Source organism: Cupressus sempervirens, chromosome 5, assembly GCF_028749045.1.
Source record: "Cupressus sempervirens isolate cs-2001-9-10 chromosome 5, ASM2874904v1, whole genome shotgun sequence".
Classification (NCBI taxonomy): Eukaryota; Viridiplantae; Streptophyta; class Pinopsida; order Cupressales; family Cupressaceae; genus Cupressus; species Cupressus sempervirens.
The window spans coordinates 540,849,722-540,872,343 of record NC_143122.1 but is presented as its reverse complement, the minus strand read 5'-3'; the positions used below and the strand labels follow the sequence as shown (position 1 = coordinate 540,872,343).

The following is a 22,622-nucleotide window of genomic DNA, read 5'->3' as shown; positions in this document are numbered from 1 at the left end:
AGCACTCATAAATGCTAAGTATAAACTCATTTGAATGCAAGAAGGCTACACAAGAGAACAAAGAATTATTGAACTACTTACAACATAAAATTGGCATGTCCACCTTGCTCATAACCATGAGTGACCTCAAACAAAGGAGCCATAAAGCCAAGACAATCCACACACGAAGCCATGTCACACATCAAGCAATGAGGAATGATGTGCACATAGACATCTACATTAATCAATTGATGGTATGAACTCTCTTGCAACTACAGTATCTCTAACACTCCTTCGTAGCAAGAGAGAGATCAAATATATCATAGTGTGCCTTACCTTGACAAACACAATGGAACTACAACCAAAATAAATGTCAATAATAATCTAATTATTGATATTTCTCAATAAAAAATTGATATCTTGTCATAACAATATTCACCATAGCTATTCCTAGAGAATAAATCAGAAAAACAGGAAATAAAGTCATCGAGTCGCATACAACTTCCAACATGGTTGCTCCTAGACCGTATGTCCACTATAGCTACTCCCAGAGTGTAGAACAAGGGATTTCACCTCAAACTTCTCTCGTATGAACTCATTAAAAAGGGATTTCACCTCGAACTTCTCTTGCAGAGATCTCATTATCAAGGGATTTCACCTCAAACTTCTCTCGCAAAGAAGAACTCATTAAAAGGGATTTCGCCTCAAACTTCTCTTTCAAAGAACTCATTAACACAAAATATCAAATGAATGTTGAGACTCCCTCTTAGCTGAGACTCTCCCAACGGGAGCAGCGTTCTCATAGCTTTGATTAACATGATATTAGTAAATTAACTCCAATGTTTGTGCAACAAAGAGCTTTTGCAAGCACACTACTACACAAGCTTGTTGATCCTCTGCAAAAGACATGGCATTCTACATCTCCCACTCAAGCTCCCTTTGTATCTAATTTCTGCACTTAGACTTGTCTACCTCTACATGTCATTTCTTCCTCTTGAAAAAAACTAATTATAATGACAAACTGTGTAGGTGGATCTCTTTAATAGGTTATGTGCTATCAATTCAATCTCATGACTGCAATCAGAGTCCTTATGATTGATCATTTCTTCAGCTTGAATGAGATCTCTCATTATCTTGTTGCTTCTTGATCCATCTTGCAACCAAGAGAGATTTATAATAATTTATAGAATCAATCTATCATGAAGAGAAATATCTAGATCAATGCTAAAAGAATTCATGTTATGTCCACTAAAATAACATTAATTAATAATGTAACATCCACTTTTCTCAGATCTTAATTAACAACTATCATACTCAAAGAAATACAGTTATTACTTCAATTTCATAGGAAGTCAGTTAAGTCAGTTTCGTTCATATGAATGAGATTGACGGTTAAAATCAATTAAACAAAATTTCTTAACTAAGAATTGAAATACCATAAATGAATTTTCTATGGAAGTTTAAATCTACATACCATGGAATTTGAACCAATAATCATTGTAACAATGCTTTTGCAATCATCCAGATTAGTCCACAAATCATGTAATGACTACCATTCAATACCGTTATATCAAAATCAAATGACGATTACTATTAAATACCACTATATAAAATTAGGGCATCAAATACCACTGTATCAATTTGGGCATGATTACCATTGGATCATTTAGGGCTTCAGATACCACTGGATCATTTAGAGCATCAGATACCACTATATCAATTAGAGCCTCAAATATCATTAATTAGAGCTTCAAATACCACTGTATCATTTAGGGCTTCAGATACCACTGAATCAATTAGGGTTTCAAATTCCATTTTATCATTTAGGGCTTTAGATACCACTGAATCAATTAGGGCTTCAAATTCCACTGTATCATTCCTTTCCTTGTGGCAATAACATAAGATTAGAAGATATGCTCATATTTATTATTCATCTAAATGAAAGATTGATATAACATTCCATCAGATAAATCTTTCTCTCGCAACTAAATGTAAACTGTATCGATGATAAAACTCAATTAATCTTACCTTAGTCTTGCATTTACATCTTAAAAGTAAAAGTACCTGTTTCAGACAAACAATTGAATGTAAAGCTTATCTTTGTCTGTGGTACGTCTGACAACTTGGGAAGAGGTGAAACATTGTCAGGGGCTTAACCACCCAACCTCGAACTTTAACTTATTTCCCACACAATCTCCAACGAGAAAGGCCCTCCCTACTCGGAATTGGACTTGGAACATTTGTCATCTACTGAGCATCCTAGTATCTAAGATTCTAACCACAGCACTAGACTTGACAGCAGGAGTTACAATAATAGAATCATGCATGAGCTATTAAATGATATTATTCTAGATTTAGTGTATCATATTTGACTTTTATTTTCTTAGTCATTGCAAACTCCATCTCACCTCTTCACCCTTTTCCATCGCTATACAGCCGGTGAATCCTAGGTGTTCGGATCTCAGAGCAATCGACTCTATCTGTTGATTCTCAACATATATGTTCCAGCTTATCAAAATGTTTGATTTGAAAAGGACATTCTTAAAGATTGCAAAATTTGTTGTTTAGTTAATTAATTTAATCATATCTGATTTCTCTTCTACGTTCTTGCAGAGTCATTCCACCTCTTCACCATCTCATGGCTTCATTGCCGGTGAATCCTAGGTGCCTGAAAGATTATGAACTTCATTGCCGGTGAATCCTAGGTGCCTGAAAGATTATGAACATTCTGTTCTTTTTTTTATTTACACCTCTTCACCATTTCATGGCTTCATTGCCGATGAATCCTAGGTGTTAGAAATTTGTGAGCATTCTGTTCTTAGTTTTTATGGATTAAGACAGCTGTTAGCCGACTGGATGGTTTCGGCGGTGTTTCTGTATTCTGTAGCCGACGGTCTAGCAGTGTTTTGTATTCTGTAGCCGACGGTCCGGCGATATTTCGGTATTCTGTAGCCGACAGTCCGGCAGTGTTTCTGTATTCTGTAGCCGACGGTCCGGCGGTGTTTCGGTATTCTGTAGCCAACGGTCCGGCGGTAAATAATTTGTAGTGGATAGAATAATTGTGGCCGACAGACTCCTTCGGGAAGGTTCGGCGGTAGTATTTATAGCCCGTCTGGGATCATTGTAAATCATCAATCACTTACTATTACGATTATTATTCTGCTATTCATGGTCATTGTCTGTATGCGTTAATTTCTTTACTAGTACGGTAAACAACAGCATGATTATTCCCATTGATATCCGTGTTATTGGATAAGCATGCTACTCTTATATACATTTAACATGGTTTCAAAAAAAAATAGTATAATTATTGTTGTTGATATCCATATTGTTTGTGATGGTTCATATTTCATTTTGAGACCCCTAAGTTACCATCAACTTCTTTATTGATGGTCTGAGATACAATGAATAAAAACATTTACAAACAAAAACAAATATGGAAGGCTCTATGTGATTTGAAGGCAATCAACAGTAGTGCTACACATGTTAATCTCTATCCTAATACTGATTTACCATGCCAAGCCGGCTACACTATGTCTTACATTCAGGAAAAAGGCAGTACATAAAATGTTGGAAGCATTTCATAACCTGGTTCATTGAAGACTTGACTTGGATTCGGCACCCTCACATCTTCCAACTGGAACTCTTGCACGGCTTAGTAGAAACACACAAATTCGATCAAGCTGGATACGGCGATTTCAAGGTATGGGCGGATATAGGTAATATATTGTGATATCTTGGAAACTCGGCTTGTTACAAAGCGTGCATACGGAAATGATAGCAGAAAGACAGTAAGGCTGGGAGTTGTGTTGCCTGACTTCTAATACAACTTCTATAAAAAAGACTAGTCGTGGCTTCTCGGTTTCCATCGGTTAATTAAAGATTTAAAACCATTCGGATTCCAATTATTAATTTAATTTATCATGCCAAATGTTAATCGGTTAAAAGCAAGGATATTAATATGAAAAGAATAGAGTTGGAAGATTATAATTCGAATATTATAATAATTCAAACATTATTATATCTTGAATATTATTATTATAATATATACTTGCATACGTTCATGTAAGTATATCAATGCGGTGACATCATTATATTAAGTTATTATAATATAATGGTGTCATTTCATTTTTATATTTATATGCACGTATATAAATATTTATTATAATAATATAATGAAAGATCAATTAAAATCCTTTGAGGTATGTTTTATATTTTAATTCAATTATTTATTTAAATAGCTCATGCGGGTCCCACAAATGTATCCTGTTTCAAGTCGCTAGGTCCTCGACCCATCTGCCTAGTGATGGTGATGCTCCTGAGCCTAATTCTTTCTGACAATGCTCCCACCCCTTCAACGTGTTTCCTGCAAGGAAATTCTCTGCAATTAAATCATATTATCGTAACAAGTTATAAATAATCATAACGGCTAGCTACCTTTTCAATTCCATGGATTCGTGATAAATAATCAACTAGCATGTTATCTTCAAATGAGATTATAATGACTAACCATCTTATCATTTCATAGGATTGTAACCAATTTAACTGTCAACTGACTTCATAACCTTAACAGCTATATTTCAAATTAGGTCAAAAATTGGAATGTAACAAATAAGAGTTACATAGAACTCATGATTCATATTCAAAGATATAATAGTTAAGTGTCTGGAAACCCCACGGAAACAACCCTAATTGGCCAGCAACTGTAACTACCTAGGCCAAACACTGAACTAATCCCAAAGAACACTCATTTAGCCCTCAAGACCAAGGCAAAATAGGCTAGCACGCAATTAAATTCACTAACCTGGAAAAGAGGACATGACAATCAACATGATTGCAATATTCCCATGCTTATGATTGATAACTCTCAATAGTCAATCAATAAGCCTTTTTCATAGTTCTCTAAGCATCTCCCAAATACAATGAACAAAGAGAATGCCTCGCACATACAAATCTAATGCTCCTTAATCAAATACAAAACAATATTGTAGCAAATATTGCACATATTCACACAAGATAACCTTGCTCTTCAGTCACAGAAATATCAAAACATCATACACGTAGTTCCTTTCTTATTGAAAATTATAACCACGCAACCATCAAAAAATGATGTGTTTTCATATAAAAACAACAAAATGAAAAATTGAGTTCTTCCAAAAAACTGAAGGATCTTTCAATAAAGACCAATTGCATGTCATTATGGAGCAACACAATACCACAAATATGAAACCAACGCTCCAAAATGAACCGACAATGACAAGGCTCAAAGATAACTACAAGTCTAACACCAAAAAGACAAGAACTGACAAAGCTCATAATTAAACTATTGGAAATTAGTGTTTCATTGAGAAGCAATAACTCTACCAACAGAACATAGATGACACCAAAGCCATGTCCGCACTCATAGACACTAAGTACGAACTCCTTTGAATGCAAGAAGGCTACACGAGAGAACAAAGAAACATCGAACAACTGGTGTGTCCGCATTGCTCATATCTATGAACCACCTCAAACGAAGGAGCCATAAAACCAAGACAATCCACACACAAAGCCATGTCACACATCAAGCGGTGAGGAATAATGTGCACATAGACATCTGCATAAATCAATTGATGGTTTGAACTTTGAACTCTCCCGCAGCCACACTATCTTCAACAATCACATGGGGGTCCAGTTGGACCAATTTGACCATGGATTTACTCATGACTTTAAACCATGGTTCGGAAAAGTATTTGTTGTTTCTTAGGCTGTCGATGCCTAAATATTGGATACTTAGGATGTAATGTTGTTTTGATGACACTGTAAGCACATGCCACAATTTATCCAAACAGAAATATGAGTTCCTTGGTACAGAAACATATTCTGATTGTATTGTGATTCTTTTAATGTTAATGATCTACAAGATTGATTGGTCTTGTCAAACTACAATCTTGCAGCCTTAACATGTCATCTAATCCATTATATGAAAACAAAATCTGAAACAAATCTTCATTGCAACTTTCATTTATATAATCATGCAACAAAATACCTCAATACAATTGCATGCCTTCACATGCTCATGGTTACACTCCTCTTTCAAAATTGATATTAACTTCATTCTACAGCTCTCATGGCTGCCTAAAAAACCACCAAGGCAACTGCAAACTCATTCTTCTCTTTACTCTATTCCTCTTCCATTGGTAAGCTGAAATCAGACACTTTTCTCAGACAATCCTCTACATCTAGCTGCAAGTTCTCTCTCCAAATTGTGTGGCTGTTTATTGCTGCCTTTTAACATGATTATATACTGCATTTTATAAAGATTATAACCCTTGTAAGGCACCCACATATGCTATTTCATTTCCCTCCACTTGATCTTTGAAATGTCTCCAAAAACATGAAACAAACTATGGTTCGTTGCTATACCACATCCAATGCCTTGCTGTTATAATGTCTTTGGAAAATGGATAAAACCATCAACTAATTCATGCACCACTGGAATTTGAAGTCATTTATTTTAGTTTTTTAGTTTTTTTATAAATGCGCTATCTTTTCCATCCATTTAGGGACTTGAATTGAAAAAAATGAGACAAAAATGGAATGCCAAAAGCCCCTTATCTTTTGAACACTATCTAGGCATCAAATGACAAAATTAAAAAAATAAACATTAATTATTCTTTAAAATTTCCTTCTAATATGCCAATGGAGCCCTTCAACCCTTAAAACCTTGAAATTATGCTATACAATAATTTTGAAGCCACATTAAACACACTATTCGCCTTTGATTTTTTTAAATGGAAGCCGAACATTGTTAAATGAAGATTTTATCCTGACAGTACTCAACAAGAAGTTCTTGGAGCTCCAACCTACACCCAAAATGCAGAAAAAATAACATAAAAATGAAATTATTTTTGATGGAACAGGATTGCTTGCTCCTGCAACACATAATCATAGAGGTACTATCTTTTGCTGGATTTTTTTATAAAGGGTTTCATAGATACATAGGATGTAGTGTGGTCTTGTATGATGGATATATGTCACAACTGATGCTATCAGGATCAAAAACTCCTTGATAGCATGGACACAGATAACTTTAAGATACCTTCCTTTGGGAAAAAGTATAAAACTTTGGGGAATCAAACATTAGTTCTAGGGGAAAAAAAAAATTCTATTGGCAAATTTTTATTTTAAGGAGGAAATTTTTTAATTTTATTGGCAATTTTTTCAATTGTATGAAAAATCTATAAAATCCTAACAAATCTTTCATTATTGATGAAAAACACATTCCTAGAAATCATGATTTTATTATTATTATATGGAGCGTGATTAATTATCAAACTTTAAGGTTAAATTTATCCCACTTTTATATCATTACATTTTCCCTCCAAATTATTGAATGGTGGTTTAGGGATAGCACCTCTATTACTTATAACCAATGGATGATCCTAAATCAATGGCCTAAATCCTATTTTGAGCCAAACTTTTATAAGGATGCCAAGTTTTAAAGAAAGATAACAAAATAAAGGCACGTGTCCCCAATCAAATCTAGGATAAAAACTTTCATGAAAAGCCTTCATACTAGAAACACATGTAAAATCTACGTACTTAATATGTAACCTAAATTAATTTTTTACCAAATATTGGTGTATATGGCCATCAATTAAGACAAGCCATGGAAATTTTGGGCGAAATATTTAATTTACCACGTAGAAAAATTAGATTATATTGGCGAAGTCATCACTAAAATACAAATACTTATGTATTATTATTGGCGATTAGCCTAAGAATGGGACCCAATTTTGGTAAAGTGTAGGCAACACGGACACCCCAAAAGTGCAAAAAAATGGGCCAAATTTGGGGTCCCCAATGAGTGAGATTAGCCAATTGGCGAATATTAGCCACTAAAGTTTTCCCTGAGCATGGACACATTCTCATTGTATTGTGACTATTTTATTGTTAAAATAATCATTGTGGTGCTATTGTTTATTGGGTTTTTCCTTTAAAAGATTTCCTAAAGTATATTCTCTGTTATGTGCCACTATTTGTCAAAATGTGTAGATTTTGTAACTTATTTGAATTGTTCCTCTCTTTAATTTAAACTAGTTTCTTTCCAAGAGAAACGTAACTACCTTTCCATATCCTGTTAAGAGAAAAATGGCTAACAAAAACTCTTGGTAACAATTATAGGTTTACATGCATATATATAATATGGTTTCTCAATACGTCTCAATAATCTACTCCATATATCAATCTTAATGGTACCTTTGCAGATTTACATCTTATATTACTTCTTTTGCTACTATATTAATGAAATATCTTAAATAGCATCATGAATATTCAGGACTTGATGAGAAAAATGTGCCTCATAAAAGATCCAATCAGCCATAAGAGAATTCCAAATACATATAATAAGAGACAATCGAATCCAACACCATAGTAGATTTAAATTTTCAATTTACTTCTTGAAATCAAATTTACCAAAGAATCTCCACATCACACATACAATATAACCTATATGCGTATCTCATATAATTTTATAAATTACTCCATTTCTTATAGTTTACAGTGTCAGCATGTGAAATTTTTCTCCAAATTGTTTTGCTGCTATACTATTGAACTATCTTCACCTGTATCATGACATTAATACATTCTAGGGGGAAATAATCTAATTTACTTTAAATTAAAATCCAATTGGCCATTAACCTATTCCAAATACAGATTCAACGATGACTGAATATATCCAACACTGTCATACATTTCAATTTAAGTTTAAGTTTCAAATTCAAATATCAATAAAAATCTTTACACAAAATAAAACATCTTAATTTGTATATGGCCATACTGAAAGCCAGAAAAACAGAACTTGATTAAGTTGCAAGCAAATGATAAAAAGGTAGGCAACAAAATATCCAACAGTCATGGGTAAAAGTTCACACTAAGAATTGTACTATAAAAAAGAGAAATAGGAAAAAACTAATTGTGATTAGGAATGTCCAGGTAATTGTGCAATAGACACTTCCGTGAAATAAGCATGCTAACGGACAACTAAAAATTTCAGCTTTAAGAACCACATTATGCCATGACTGAATCGAGCATACAAAAGTTGCTGTGAACTTCACATTAATTAGTAAAATACACTTCCTTTCCCTTACATGCTAGAAAACCAGAATGTAATTAACATCAACTGAACAAAAGCACTGAACTCAAACCAGCCACATAAGATAACCAACAACTCTTGATATACAATACTGCACCACCATGATAGAAAGCAGGTTTTTATTCAGTAATAATTACAAAGCAATAAAAAACAAGGAAGGAACAAAGTACTACTTCAACCAACCTCAGGTGCAAGATAACAGCGTCGTCTTCCCCCGGTGTCAAAGAAAAAGGAGAAATCTGATGGGTCATCATCAGGTATATATGTTGGCTTGAATGATGCATAATCCGCAAGGTACACCCAATTCCAAGAGGTCAAAAGTACATTTTCACACTTAATATCACCTACAAAAAAACGGGTATAAGATTTTGTGAAGTCAAATCATAGGATTCTAAGATATTACAGGGAAATTACTTAAGGTCATAAGAGATTCACCGTGACAGACCCCATGCTCATGACTTTGCTTCAAAGCATACAGCAGCTGCATAACCAGAATGCTCTTGTGGGCACTATGATATGAAAAAAACAAAAACCAAACTCAACCTAGCCAATATTGCTAAGTTGCAGTAGTTTCAAAGGTAACCTACACGCAAAACTCCCTCATAGAGAATTAAAACATAAAGAATAACTTGACCAAAATGGTGCACAATATTGGCTGACCTGAAAGGCGATCCACTTCTTTTCAATCATGTTGAGAAACGGCCGGGTGCTTAATCGATCATGTAAATTGCTGAAGAAATATTGGCGAATAAGGTATGCAGCTTTCTCAGTCTCAAGCCAACACTGGGTATATGCTCAAATGTCAAATTATTTATTTAACATTGAATGGCCTTCACAATTAAAAACAAATGACCATAACATGCAATGCTAAAAAAAAATTACTTACCTGAAATGGCCAAACATGAGAGTCTTTAATCTTTTGAAGCCTCTCCTTAATCTCATGCAACCTTCTTTCATATTCCTGTTAAGTTAAACAAAACTTAAGAGTGTTGTAGATAGAAAAGAATGAGCACAATATGTCTTACTATTGCCAAAAATTGCCTCAGGACGGAACACCAACCATTGAATGTTTTCCATGCACAAAATGTCGTGCAAGAAACATTCAAGTCCAACAAAAATCAATATCTCTATGCTCCCTATCAAATGCATGTTATAAGCACCAAATTCTATATTGTCACTAATATCTTCCTCCTTTTCATTTGATTGTATCTATTCGATGAATATTTTTTTCATTCTATTTATCTTAAGTTTAAACCATAGAGGAATTGTGCTCTTGGAAAAACATGTCACCACTAATGTTACTATAGGTTAGGACTCATGCATATGGATATAAGTAACGTTCAAGACCTAAAGGCCAAGTGCATAAATAACCTTTATGTAAACAACCTAATGGAAGAGTGCAATAATGATTTCTCTCAACCAGCAAACAAGGACATGGACAATGTTAGGCATTTTTAATAGTGCACCTGATTTCACAGGAATATGGATAAACTAGAATATTTGTGTACAAGCATAAATCTTATTATTTACAAAGAAGCTATGCCTCCTAAATATGCTCATTCACTAATCAAAAACCAAAACTATCATGTAGAATGAGTAAAACTAAAAGTTCTCAACTTCAAAAATGTTTTTTTTCATTCTATTTATCTTAAGTTTAAACCATAGAGGAATTGTGGTCTTGGAAAAACATGTCACCATTAATGTTACTATAGGTTAGGACTCATGCATATGGATATAAGTAATGTTCAAGACCTAAAGGCCAAGTGCATAAATAACCTTTATGTAAACAACCTAATGGAAGAGTGCAATAATGAATTCTCTCAACCAGCAATCAAGGACATGGACAATGTTAGGCATTTTTAATAGTGCACCTGATTTAGGATAACTAGAATATTTGTGTACAAGCATTAATCTTATTATTTACAAACAAGCTATGCCTCCCAAATATGCTCATTCACCAATCAAAAACCAAAACTATCATGTAGAATGAGTGAAACTAAAAGTTCTCAACTTCAAAACTATTATTCATGATTACTCAATTTTATTTCTTTATTGATGATTCTATTATGAAAAGCTCCCCTCACATTCTGATCCAAACTGTCTTGCGTGCAGTTTTTTCCTAATGTGAGTCCTGTTGTGAGGTCTTCACACCATCATTAGGCATGGGGACCCCCTCTGTTTCCTTTGCTGTCAGTAGCTTTAGGTATAGAATAGATTGGCAGTAGTTTAAGGTTTTGCAAGTCTCTTGAAATTAAAAATCATGATGAGGAAGAGACTTTGAGGTTCCCAAGCCTTCCAAATTTGATCAAGTTCAAAACTCGGTCAAGGACAAAAGTTTCTAATTGGAAATCATCAAGTCCATGCTCAAGGGTTATTAAATGCATGATCAATGTTCATCTGGCACCTTGCCAGGTCAAACCTAAATTTCTAAGTTGCCTAATGTGGCACCCCACCACATGAGCACACAAAATCCAAGTGGCATTCAAGGGCAAGGGCCTGCCTCATGAGCTTTTGAAACCCAAATTATACTTGGTGGCATTTGTCACATCCCTTTGACAAATTTACTGGACTAACAACATGACTAGGCTAAGTCAACAAGATATTCATGTGGCAAGGTGCCACATGAAGCCTCTATTTCTACCCCGCCACATAAAGGCCTCAATCCTGCCCTGCCTCACGAGGGCCTGATTTCCAAATTGCATTTGACACATAAGGGCTTGATTTCCATGGCCAACGTGCCACATAGGGCTCCCAAATCCAATCTTCAATTTGCCACATGGAGCTTCAAATTGACCTCGCATGTTATCTTGCAATCTACTAGATCAAATTGTCATATTAGGGCATCAAATGCAAACTTTGTTTTGCAACATAGACTTGAGGATTCCAAATTGACCTTACGAAAACAAGGTGTGAAATCTGAATTACCCTCGCCACATCAAGGTGTAGAAGAATTGCTATTAACTCATGGAGATATAAAACCCGAGCTCCTCTGGAGACTTGATCCAAAATCCACCATAGTGGCAATTGCCACTTGAAGCCCTAAACTTTGATTTTACCTGTAGGCTAGGGTCTCCAATTCAACTTGATGCATCAAGCCTCTAAATCTGCATTGACTTATCAAGGCTGGATATCCAAACTTTGCAACTGCCACATTAACATGAAATTTTTGTGTTTCCTTGCCACGTGAGGGTTTAAATTCTGATTTTCTCAAGTGCCTACCCCATCAAGCCTCCAAATGATGCAGGAACATACTAGGGTAGTTGGCAATCCTATATATTCGAGTGGTTTTGACCTTGGAGTCAGTGGACTCGGTTGAAAGGAGGTGATGCTCAGTCACTACTGTGGTAGTTCTTGGTTGTAGTTCCACTCGAGGAACTCGGTGATGCTTGTTGGTGCTCAATTAATGATCTATTGGGTGGAACTCGTACTTAGTGAATAAGGAGCTCGATGGACATGCTTACTCAATGTGCTCAGTATATACTTGGCGTGCCCGCTGATTGTTGTTGATACTCGATGCTTTTTCTCACCAACTAGGTGTTCTTGGAGATTTGATCAGCCAACTTGGTGCATTTGATATGAGTAGCATGAGATTGTGACATGGATCGAACGTGAGATGTATGAGGACCAATTTTGGGTCTTGATTTTTTTTCATGTGTGCATTTACTAATTTTTGTAAGCAGACTAGGGCATATTATGTTTATTTGGGTTCTAGATGATTCTATTTTCAAAAGGCCGACTTGTGGCCGTGCAAGTATAAGAGGAAGGGTTGGGTAGAGTTGTAGGCATGCATTAAGAATACAAAGATTCAAGAAGGAATCTGAAGTTGCGAACTTGGTAGAGTAGAGTTAGTAGTTGTGTGGGCATAGGAAACAAGAAGGTTGCTTGGTGGCTTGCGAGCACAAGTTTAGATCTCTCTTGGTGTTTCTACCAGATTGTTGTAGTGTTACAGATTTGGACTAGCTAAGGTTTGTTTGGATCTTGCGAGGTCTTGCAAAACTGTTATTATAATTGCTTTGTATTTGGCCGTAACCGAGAAGGCCTTATAGCCCAACACATTGCACATAACCAATTGTTTATGAATAAGAGAGTTGGATTTTCTATCAAATCTTGTATCTAGTGTTGTGTTTTCGTTGTGTGATTGTTTGTTGTGGGCTTGGTCACCATCATTGTGGGTTCACTCAACCTTGCACTAGATCAGGTGGTATAAGAGCAAAGGTTTGATCTGGTTGGTAATTGTCAAAGCGTGGGTTGCAGAGATTTCGTGCGATTCTTGTCAATCTATGTTCCTAGACTTGTGAAACCTTTCTTTGTTGTTCACATGAGATGGTAGGTTGCAATCTGACTTGCAAACAACTTGGGTATGTCACAAGATGCTCGGATGGGATTTGTTGCAAAGGGTTTTCGAAGATCTTGAAGGATGCCTCCGAGAAGATTGGATCCTAGGGTGATTGCATATCTCTATGATTCTGTGGAGACTAAAATTTTAGAGAAGGTTAGATCAAATTTCAGATCTGAGATGTAGTTGATGAAGAATGATATGATCGTTGAGATCATGAGAGATATAGCTACTGTATCGAGGAACATGGGTACGGAAGATGGTTATGAGGAAGTTGCTAAAGACTTTGAGGCTGCAGGATCTAGTGGTGAAGATAGAACCGATTGCATGGAGAGATCTGTGGAAGACAGAAATGGTCGGCTGGATAGATCTAAAGCTCGGTTGAAGCTGAAGCATAAGATGATGTTTATAATTTCTCAGGTACTTTGAATCCAAAAGACCTGATTGATAGGAGTCGTGAGTTGGAAGACTACTTTGAGTTAGAGGATATTGGTGATCTGCTTAGAGTAAAGGTTGGCTCAAACTAAGTTGAAAGGACATGTTGCTTTATGGTGGAAATAATTGCTGAGAGATAGAAAAGAGGAAAGTGAATAGAAAATAACTAGGTGGAGATTGAGGGTGGCAAAACTGAAGGCTAAGTTCATTCCTGTTGATTATGAACTTGAGTTGTTTAAGAGATTGCAAAATCTGAAGCAGAAGGTTATGTCTATAAAGGATTATACCGAAGAGTTTTACAAGTTAACTATTTGATCTAGACATAGAGAACTTTTGAAGCTGAAGCATAAGACGATGTTTCTAATTTCTCAGGTACTTTGAATCCGGAAGACCTGATTGATTGGATTCGTGAGTTCGAAGACTACTTTGAGTTAGAGGATATTGGTGATCCGCTTAGAGTAAGGTTGGCACAAACTAAGTTGAAAGGACATGTTGCTTTATGGTGGAAAGAATTATAGAGAGACAAAAAAGAGGAAGGTGAATAGAAAATAACTAGGTGGAGATTGAAGGTGTCAAAATTGAAGGCTAAGTTCATTCCTGTTGATTATGAACTTGAGTTGTTTAAGAGATTGCAGAATCTGAAGCAAAAGGTGTTAAGAGTAAATAATTAATTATTAATTATTTATTCTATTTACTTAAGCTTACTTAGGTAAATGCATTTCATTTATTAGTTGTAGTCTAGGAGTTTGTGATAAGTTGTTGACAATACGAGAGTTTGTTCTCTCCTAAGTCATACTTATCCTCTCACATTGTTCGAGGATTTTCCACCTCATGTGGATGTATGCTTAGTTGTCACAATTATCTCCTAGCGTTTGTTTGTGCTTTTTTCTTCAAATCGGAGGAACAGCGAATTTTCGGAGCACATTGGGCCCAAACGGATGCTGCCATTGGATCCGGAAGGTCGTTTGCAGTCAGGATTCATATAAAACTTTTCGTTTTTGGAGACAGAGCTCCAAGAGGCAAAAAAAAATTCAAGTTGTAGGTTGCCGTACGAACTATACGAACGATTTCGGGCTTTAAAAAAAATTTAAAATATATATTTGAACCGGCCGCCAAGAGGCCACCACCGCGCCACCCAGCAGCAGCCCGCACACAGCTCACCCCCGCCTCAACCAGCTGCAGCTCCTCCGTCCGCTGCTGAGCAGCCGCCGCGGCTAGGTGGAGCCCCCATCTTTCTCCGCTCCGCCAGCAAACTTCTGCCGTTCCATTGCCATTGCGCCAGTCTGCAACGTCCGCTCAATCACCTGCCCACGTGGAGCCTGCATGTGTCCTACCCAGTCAGCACCAGCGGGTGACAATTTGCAGTCAGCCAGTGCGAGGGTGACATGTGGCCACGTGGACCCACCATGTCACCCCTGCCATGTCAGATTTTGCCACATGGCCTCTTTTTTTTGCTGCAACGGTCTCCAAGCTGTCAATTTTAATGGCATGATTCGCTGACATCATCCTGCATCATCCTCTTGCACCTCTCCAAAGGTCATTTTGACCTACTCGCGGTTTTTTAGCCATAACTTGAGCATACGAAGGTATTTTTCCGATCCAAAAGAAGCGCCGAAACACTAGTTCCAAGATGGAGACATTGGTGCAGGTATTTTTAGGTTTTGATGCATTTTTGTTGCCCATTTTTTCAGTTGAAGTCCAAAGTTCTATTTTTGACTCGAGCATGCATATCTTTTGCATCCCATGTCAGTTTTTTGAAAACGTTATATTTTTGGAAAGCTGGTTCTGTCATCTTTTCATAAATGTAGTCTTTTCCTTCAATTTTTGGCCCATGTTCTTTCTATCATATTTTTGCCGTTTTTTCTCTATGGTGGATATCTTGGGTGTTTTAGGTCCGAGGATCGTTTTCCTGGCATGGTTTCTTTTGTTTTGAGCTGTCCTTTCTTTTGTGTCAGCTTTTTCCTTGTTCTGATCATTGCAGCTATCACTTGCAAGCACTTTTCTATACGCACTGAGATAAAGTGTCACTTTTGCATTTCGGATTCATAAACGTTGTTTTGAGTCAGTTGTACATGCACTATTTTTATAAAGCACCATGGGGGGGATAGTTGTTTGCTGTTTTAGGCCTTCTCCCTTTGTCAAGTGAGTGTCCCTTCAACGACATTAGCCCCATGCAGCATCGTTGTGACCGTGTCTTTATAGGTGTTTGTACCTCTTCCACTCTCGTTGTTCTTGGTTCATCTGTAGGAGATTTTTGGCCCATCTTCTCAGTTGCCTGTCATCTCACCACATCTACATTAAGGGGGGGTTATGCTATTGTTCTAATGCATCTGTGGTTCGATGGTTCAATAGTGTGCACTATGTATTCAATGGTTGATCCTATATACAAGGCAATTGCAGTGGCTAGCTACCTATGCATTTCGGTGAGATAGATCATCTACCATATAGACACGCTCGGTTCATGCCTTCTTCTTCCATGGAGGTTCTTCAGATCAGCAGTTTCTTCTTGATGGCAGAGTTTTTGCAGCTTCTTCATGCTTCAGTGATGCTCTTCATGATCACTCTTTGTTCCTGTTTTAGGGGACATTCCCTAGTTGGAGGCTTCTTCAGTTCTTTACTAGGTTCTTACCTCTTTTTGAGGTAGGATTTCGTGATCTACACATTGGTGTAGGTGGTTTGAGATCTCTGTTCCTGAATTTTTCTGCAACGCAATTCTCGATTTTTGCCATTTCAAATCACATAATCAGGTTCTGTTTTTTTTTTAAAGTGTATTTTTTTTGTCTACTTTCCAGATCTGCGATTAGATTATAGGTTCTGTGGACAGAAATATTACTTTCAGAAATAGGCCCTAAATTGGCTATTATAATCACACTAAGTAAAGAGTGCCCAATTTATACATTGTGGGGGGGGGAGCATTTTCTTTTCTATAATTTACTTCAGAATAAGACCCATTCTACATTTTCTCTCTTTCCCCGTTTTCAGAGGTTGCATCTTTTGCATTGTACATGGGTACCTAACACGGCCTTGTTGTCGAGACCCATTTCTGCATTTCTTAGTTTTGTGAGCTTAAGGCATTTCTCTAAGTTGCACTTAAGGGCGGGTGTTAGAGTCAATAATTAATTATTAATTATTTATTCTATTTACTTAAGCTTACTTAGGTAAATGCATTTCATTTATTAGTTGTAGTCTAGGAGTTTGTGATAAGTTGTTGACAATACGAGAGTTTGTTCTCTCCTATGTCATACTTATCCTCTCATATTGTTCGAGGACTTTCCAACTCATGTGGATGTATGCTTAGTTGTCACACTTATCTCTTAGCGTCTTCTAACTTGTTCTAGGAGATTCCTTGAGCTCTTTATATTCGAGCTCCCTCATTGTATTTCATAACTCAAAATCACATTTTGCATATTGTAAATACATATTTTCTTGTGTTGCAATATCTTTTTCTCTCTCATGTCCGTTTAGGGTTTTTCCCTTGCTCCATGCTCTTCTCTCCTTGGCTTCCCTTTGACAGGTTTTTGCATGCAGGTGATCTTGGGCGTCTTTGGAGTTGGATTTCATCAACTCCAACAAAAGGATATGTCTGTAAAGGATTATACCGAAGAGTTTTACAAGTTAACTATTTGATCTAGACATAGAGAACTTTCTAAGGAAAAGGTGGCTATATATATTAATGGTTTGAGATTCAATATTCAAGATGAGATTGATATGTTGAAGATTGATTCGGTTGAAGGTATTTGATTGTGGATAGTGGTAGTATTGATAACCTAGTTGTTGAGGAGATGATTCGGAAACTTGGTTTGAAGAAAGTGAAACATCCTTGTCCTTATAGGATCAGTTGGTTGCACGATGAACATGCTTTAGAGGTAAAGGAGCAATGTCTTGTTGATTTTCAGATTGGGCAGTATGTGGATCAAGTGTTGTGTGATATTGTGGATATGAGTAGTTGTCACATATTGCTTGGTAGACCTTGGCAGTATAATTGCAAGGTAGTGCATGATTGTGTCAAGAATGTGTTCACTCTTGAGAAGGGTGGCAGGAAGTTTTCTTTGATTCCTTTGCACAATGTATAACTTGGTAGGAGGAACAAATTTTTGGTAGGTAAGTTGAGTTGAAAGATTCCTAAGGGGTTCGAGATCAGAGTGAAAAATAGACATGTGGCACACTAAGGAAGGATGTGAAGAAGCAGAGTAAGAAGTTGTCTATTGCAGGAAAAGATTTGTAGAAGTGGAACAAAGGCAAGAGTGTGCAAGTTAAAGACTTGGAGGACATATGCGTGAAGAACCGGTATGGGAGTTATGTGCTAAATCCCAAAAGATGTTCTTCCAGTTACTAAAAACATCTTTTCGTACCTAGGTGTCTGATGTAGGAGCATCCTAGGATAGTTATCAATCCTATATGCTAGAGTGGTTTTGACCTTGGCGTTGGTGGACTCAGTTGAAAGGAGGTGATGCTCGGCCACTACTGGGGTAGTTCTTGGTTGTAGTTTCACCTAAGTAACTCAGTGATGCTCGTTGGTGTTCAGTTGATGATCTACTCGATGGAACTCGTACTCGGTAAATAAGGAGTTCAGTGGATGTGCTTGCTCGGCATGCTTGGTGTATACTTGGTGTGCTTGGTGGCTGTTTCTGATCCTCGGTGATTAGGCTCACCAACTAGGCATTCTTGAAGATTTGATCAGCCAACTTGGTGCATTTAATATGCGTAGCATGCAACTATGACGTGGATCGATCATGAGATGTGTGAGGACCTATTTGGGGTCTTGATTATTTTTCCTGTGTGCATTTAATAATTGTTGTAAGCCAACTAAGGCATGTTATGTTTATTTGGGATCTAGATGATTCTATTTGCAACAGGCAACTTGTGGTCGTGCAAGTATAAGAGGAAGGGATGGGTAGAGTTGTAGGCATGCATTAAGAAGCAGAGATTCAAGAAGGGATATGGAGTTGCGAACTTGGTAGCAGAGCTAGTAGTTGTGTGGGCATAGGAAACAAGAAGGTTGCTTAGTGGCTTGTGAACACAAGTTTAGATCTCTCTTGGTGTTTCTACCAGATTGTTGTGGTGTTACAAATCTAGGTTAGCTAGGGTTTGTTTGGAACTTGCGAGGTCTTGTAGAATTGTTACTGTAATTGCTTTGTATTTGGTCGTAACAAGGCCTTACAGCCCAATACATTGATTGTAATCAGTTGTTTATGAATAAAACAGTTGGATTTTCTATCAAATCTTGTATCTTATGTTGTGTTTCTACTGTGTGATTGTTTGTTGGGGGCTTGGTCAGCCATCATTGGGGGTTCACTCAGCCTTGCACTACATCATCGAACCCGAATTGAGACATCAAGCATACAATTCCAATAGGAAGTTATGAGGTAATTGCCACATCGGGTCAAAATTTCCTAATTCTCCAAATAGTCTGCCATATGAACCATGTATTTCCAAAAATCAATTGAAGTTCGCACAATAGGGCTGTTAGATCCAAAATGACCAATAGCCCTATAAATTCCGGAAAACAGTTATATGTCTTGCCCAATCAACCTTTGAATTCTGAATTTTTTCATAGTCTTGAAAAATTAAATAAACAATGCTCAAGAAGTTGGCCCAAGAGAATTTTAAATCATTAAATGTTTAAATGCCAGCACTAATTGTTGGCAAGTATTAAAGGTTTAATTTTATCAATTAAAGGCCATGAATTTAATGGAGAGCATCAGGTTGTTCTATGGGACACAATATTGTGGTCAAGTCACTTTGTTGGTGTCACGGCAACCAAGGTTCAAATCAAGTTGGCTTAGTGTGCTTGCAAGCCTTGAATCTTCACTGGGCCAATGTGCTCACGGGTTTGAACCAGCGATGTGACCCTCTGCAGCCTCTAGGTGGCTGCGTCTTTAGTATCAAAATAAAAAATAGAGAGCATCTAGTCAACTTGCCTATGCAATGGAGAGATGCATTTAATTAAATTTCCTTCATAAGAAGCCAGGTCGACCCTTATCAAGAGACATGATTCTAGGAATCAAAGGCATATATATATTGGGTGTTGAATTCAATCAACACTCACTTCAAAGCAATTCTCTCGAGAGAAGATCGAACTACACAAGGCAGATTGAATTCATCTCCAGAAGTTGAACTTACAGCGGCAACAAGAGAAATCTCATCATCCATTCAAATCTTGAAGGAGATAACAGTACTATTTGGAGGTTAATTCAAAGCACTCTTAAATCTGGGCACTTGAGGGCCATACACATCAGATCCAACCAATCAGGCCTGTCCAAACTTTAATCGCTTACAAATCAGAGTTTTTTTAGACTCAGAAATTTTTCATCAGCAGCAAGGTAAATAATTTTTTAATGATATTTTCATGTTGCATTGAAGGCTATAGAAGCATGCTTTGATGAGGATTTTGAATGAAGTCAAGTGATGGAGAACTATGTGAATCAGAGCTTTAATTTCACTTGAACATAATCAGACCTTCAAAATTTGAAATTCAATAATGTATCTCAGGTTTAGGAGTTTGATTAAGTTAAGACTCATCAGCATTTGTTGTTATTTACTCTATCCTTGATTTGAAATTCAATTTAAAATGCAAATGTCTAATTGGTGATGTTGTGTGGAAGGATAAGACATGACTGGAGCTAGGGATGGAAAACAAAGAAATGGAAATGGACAAGTCTACAAGTAAAGAGGAATTATCATCAACTTGAATTCCCTTTTAAAATCCAAGTACATGAAGGACTCCATCACTTTAAGAATATCAGAACATCGAGAAATATAGAATTCCAGAACAAACAAAGCCAAGTCATGTCTATAAGGAGATTTCAAGGTGAAGAACTTTTAAGGATAGAGAAGAATACAAGAAGATGGAGCAATTTGAGAATATATCCCATCACAATTGAAGGGTTGACAATGTAAAGCATCAAGAGATATTTTCTCATCATAAGCAGATATTTATCAAGTGTGTAAGATAAACAGGCTAAGGTGGCGCTTAATCATCTTTAACCATTCATATTATGCCAAGCATCCCATGGAAGATCAACAATATTATGTTCAGATTCATTGAATTTGCCAAAAGGGAAAAGTCAAAGAAAATTATCTTCTAAAAGAAGATTTTCTGTAAGCCCATGTGGCATTTTCTCATTAGCCCAGTGACTGGTACCTTCTTCTATAAGCTTCTACCTCACCAATTTTCATATTGGCCCTTTAAAACAATGTATTCTTTCTTGGTGGCCCACAAGGTGCTGCCCAATTGTAATTGGCTAGCATTTAATGTTTGTAATTGTTCGGTAGATTAGAGCTTTGGTGGCATAATCTCGGCGCTTGATTTTAGAATCATCCTGGGCACTTGTTGTATTTGTAACCTCTATATAACACCAACTCCAATCATTTGTAAAGGGAGATTTGTTGGAGAAGTTTCTATAATACTTATTACCAAGGTTGCATGGGTACTCGTACCCACACCCCTGGTACTCGTACCCACCGAGTATCCACGTACCCAAGTACCGGGTACACGTATCCCACGTACCGGGTACTTGGTGGAGAGCATCATAGCTAAGGACCTTGATTAAGATTCTGATTTTGGTTTTTTATTTTTGTATTAGCTTCTTGTTTATCGAACTTAATTCAATACCAAATCAGTTTGAAACTTTGATACTCATTAACAATAAACTTTATCACTGTTCAAGTCATAAGTTTATCATTTGCAATATGTCATTGTTATATGATTTAGGATCCTCTTGTTCATGTTTAAAGTCTGCCTTCTTTGTTATGCATCTAAGCATTTATCATGTATTATTATTTCAAACATATAGCAAATCTGAAACTGAAAACAATACATTACATTTGCAAACTTTATCACTGTTCTTGTTTTGAAAAACCATTGTAATGACTCATAATTTCAGATTTTTTAAAAATATAAAGATATAATTTTTAAATAAGTTTGACATACCCAAGTCCCTTCGTCCCCTATTATGAAAAATACTTTAAACATTAAACATTCAGCAATAGCATATATATATATTTCAAATTTCTTGTTTTGAATGCTCAATGTCATGACTCATGACATATATTTTGATTTTTATATTTTCTATAAAATATTAATAATATAGAAAAAATAGGCATACACACGTACCCCCGTCCCCTATTTTGAAAAATATGCGTACCCGTACCCGTTCCCGTACCCGTCCCCGTCCCCGTCCCCGTACCCACGTACCCATGCAACCTTGCTTATTACTAACAAAATGATTCCTTCTTCATTGTTGGTTTTCATGGTGAATGTTGTGACATTTGGCGTATTACATGGTTCCTTCCATTCCTCATTTAGCAGAGAAGATTTTCTTTCAAATACTTGGTTGTAGAGTTTTCTTTGAGTAGTTTAGTTGGATGAAAATTGTGAATGCATCTTTGCTGAACTCACTTAGACCAAACCACTAGCTGTTTGTTGATTGTAAGTTTGTCCTGTGTGGCCGAATGGCACAATTATAAGCTTAACTTCAATTATTGCTTACCGATTAATATGCATCCATTGATAGTGTTAATGTAACGGCAGTAATTTAAAAATCCTTAAGTTTACCTTAGTAGACTGCACTAGTTTGCTAGTGTTGGAAGTCAAAAAATTCATTGCAGTACTAAAGCCATACCATTCGTAAAATCAAGTTGACAAGTCTACATGAACCAGCATAAGTCCCTTTGTGATAACCAGCATATCACATTATTACAACTAAGGATAAGTCCACAAATAGAATGAAACTT

The 22,622-nt window shown here is 36.5% G+C and overlaps 1 protein-coding gene across 1 annotated transcript in view; it reads right to left on the bottom strand.

Annotated features, from left to right (window-relative positions):
- VPS15 (protein kinase family protein / WD-40 repeat family protein) overlaps positions 1–22,622 on the bottom strand; it is a 94,441-nt gene that overhangs the window by 47,771 nt on the left and 24,048 nt on the right. Inside the window, exons 2-5 of the mRNA XM_089831761.1 lie at positions 10,002–10,076; positions 9,776–9,898; positions 9,551–9,596; positions 9,299–9,459 (exon numbers count right to left, since the gene is read on the bottom strand). Of these exons, the coding sequence (XP_089687887.1) occupies positions 9,299–9,459; positions 9,551–9,596; positions 9,776–9,898; positions 10,002–10,076 (405 nt within the window). The remainder of the gene's footprint in view (positions 1–9,298; positions 9,460–9,550; positions 9,597–9,775; positions 9,899–10,001; positions 10,077–22,622) is intronic.